Source organism: Charadrius vociferus, unplaced genomic scaffold (assembly GCF_000708025.1).
Source record: "Charadrius vociferus isolate BGI_N301 unplaced genomic scaffold, ASM70802v2 scaffold119, whole genome shotgun sequence".
NCBI lineage: Eukaryota > Metazoa > Chordata > Aves > Charadriiformes > Charadriidae > Charadrius > Charadrius vociferus.
This window is the reverse complement of record NW_009650170.1, coordinates 1285934-1287041: the sequence shown is the minus strand read 5'-3', so window position 1 is coordinate 1287041 and position 1108 is coordinate 1285934. Positions and strand designations below refer to the sequence as shown.

Sequence of the window (1108 nt, the reverse complement as noted above, 5' to 3'; positions counted from 1 at the left end):
GTGGCCCTTCGCCGGCTCGTAGACACGGACCAGCGCCTGGGGAGAGGTGTCTGCACCCATTCCCCCCAGCGCATAGACAGCCCCATCTGCAAAAGAGGTAGCAGTGAGGCTATCGGGAGTGTGGGCCACGCGTGAGGCTGAGAATGTCCCCGTGCCCTCAGGGCAGGTAGCACAGGTGCTGCCGAGACCCATGGCCAGCCGCTGCTCTGGGGTGAGTGCGGCCAGGCCTGAGTGCGGCAATGCCCCAGCCCTGCTGGGACCCCCTCACCCCCATCTCTGCCCCATCCATCAGGCGCAGAGCGGAGCACAAGGCCATCAGCTCTAATTATTCTCGGCAGTACCATCTCCCTGGAGACACCATGGCAACACAGCCATGCTGCCAAATCCTGTTCTTGCTCCTGGCGGGGCCGGCACCCCTGCCCGCTCCCACCGCTGCCCTACCGGCCCCTCTGCCCTGCCCACCCCACTGCAGCCCAGGGCCAGGCCACGGTGTCCCCAGCCAGGGAACAGACATGGGCACCACATATGGCACCAACCCCAGCCCCCAGCCTGTGGGCTACCCAGCTGTGCCAAGGCTCAGAGGCTGCTCAGCGGCTCAGCAAGTGGTATGGGTCTCACCAGCTGCAGTGCTGGGGTGGGAGGGCAGCACAGAGGCACCCTGGGGTGCACCAGGTCACCCCCTGGTCCAGGGAGGAAGCGGAGGGAGAGGGCACGGGCATGGGGGGATGCTTGGCCCCGGGCTGCACCAGGGCTGCTGGGGCAGGAGCATTACACTGCTGTTAAGTGGGAAGTTCAGCTGCTGAGTGAAAGCCTCATGCTTCATCCCAAGCAGCAGTGAGATGCAAATCCCACCCAAGCATCCCCGACTCCCGCATCCCTGCTTCTCTGGATGGTAGAGCTACCCGCAGCCAAGCCCCATCCCCAGCCCTCACCTCTCTGCACGGCTGAGATGCCCATGGAGGGCTGAGCCAGCGCCGCCTTCTTCTCCCACTTGCCCTCATCCACATGGTAGACCTCGACGGAGGCGAGGGGACTCTGCGCCGCATCCACGCCGCCCACCACTAGGATCTGCTTGCCCAGGGCAAGGGCAGCGGCGCCAGCCCGCGGG

At 65.9% G+C, this 1108-nt stretch overlaps 1 protein-coding gene across 1 annotated transcript in view; it reads right to left on the bottom strand.

The window, feature by feature from the left end:
• The window catches only part of KLHDC8B (kelch domain containing 8B), a gene marked incomplete at its 5' end in the record, with an annotated part of 2830 nt that extends 1723 nt beyond the window's left edge, over positions 1-1107 (bottom strand). Inside the window, 2 exons of the mRNA XM_009892552.1 lie at positions 1-86; positions 933-1107. The exon at positions 1-86 is cut by the window's left edge and continues 28 nt beyond it. Coding sequence (XP_009890854.1) covers positions 1-86; positions 933-1107 — 261 coding nt within the window. The remainder of the gene's footprint in view (positions 87-932) is intronic.
• Between the last annotated feature and the right edge of the window lies 1 nt (position 1108).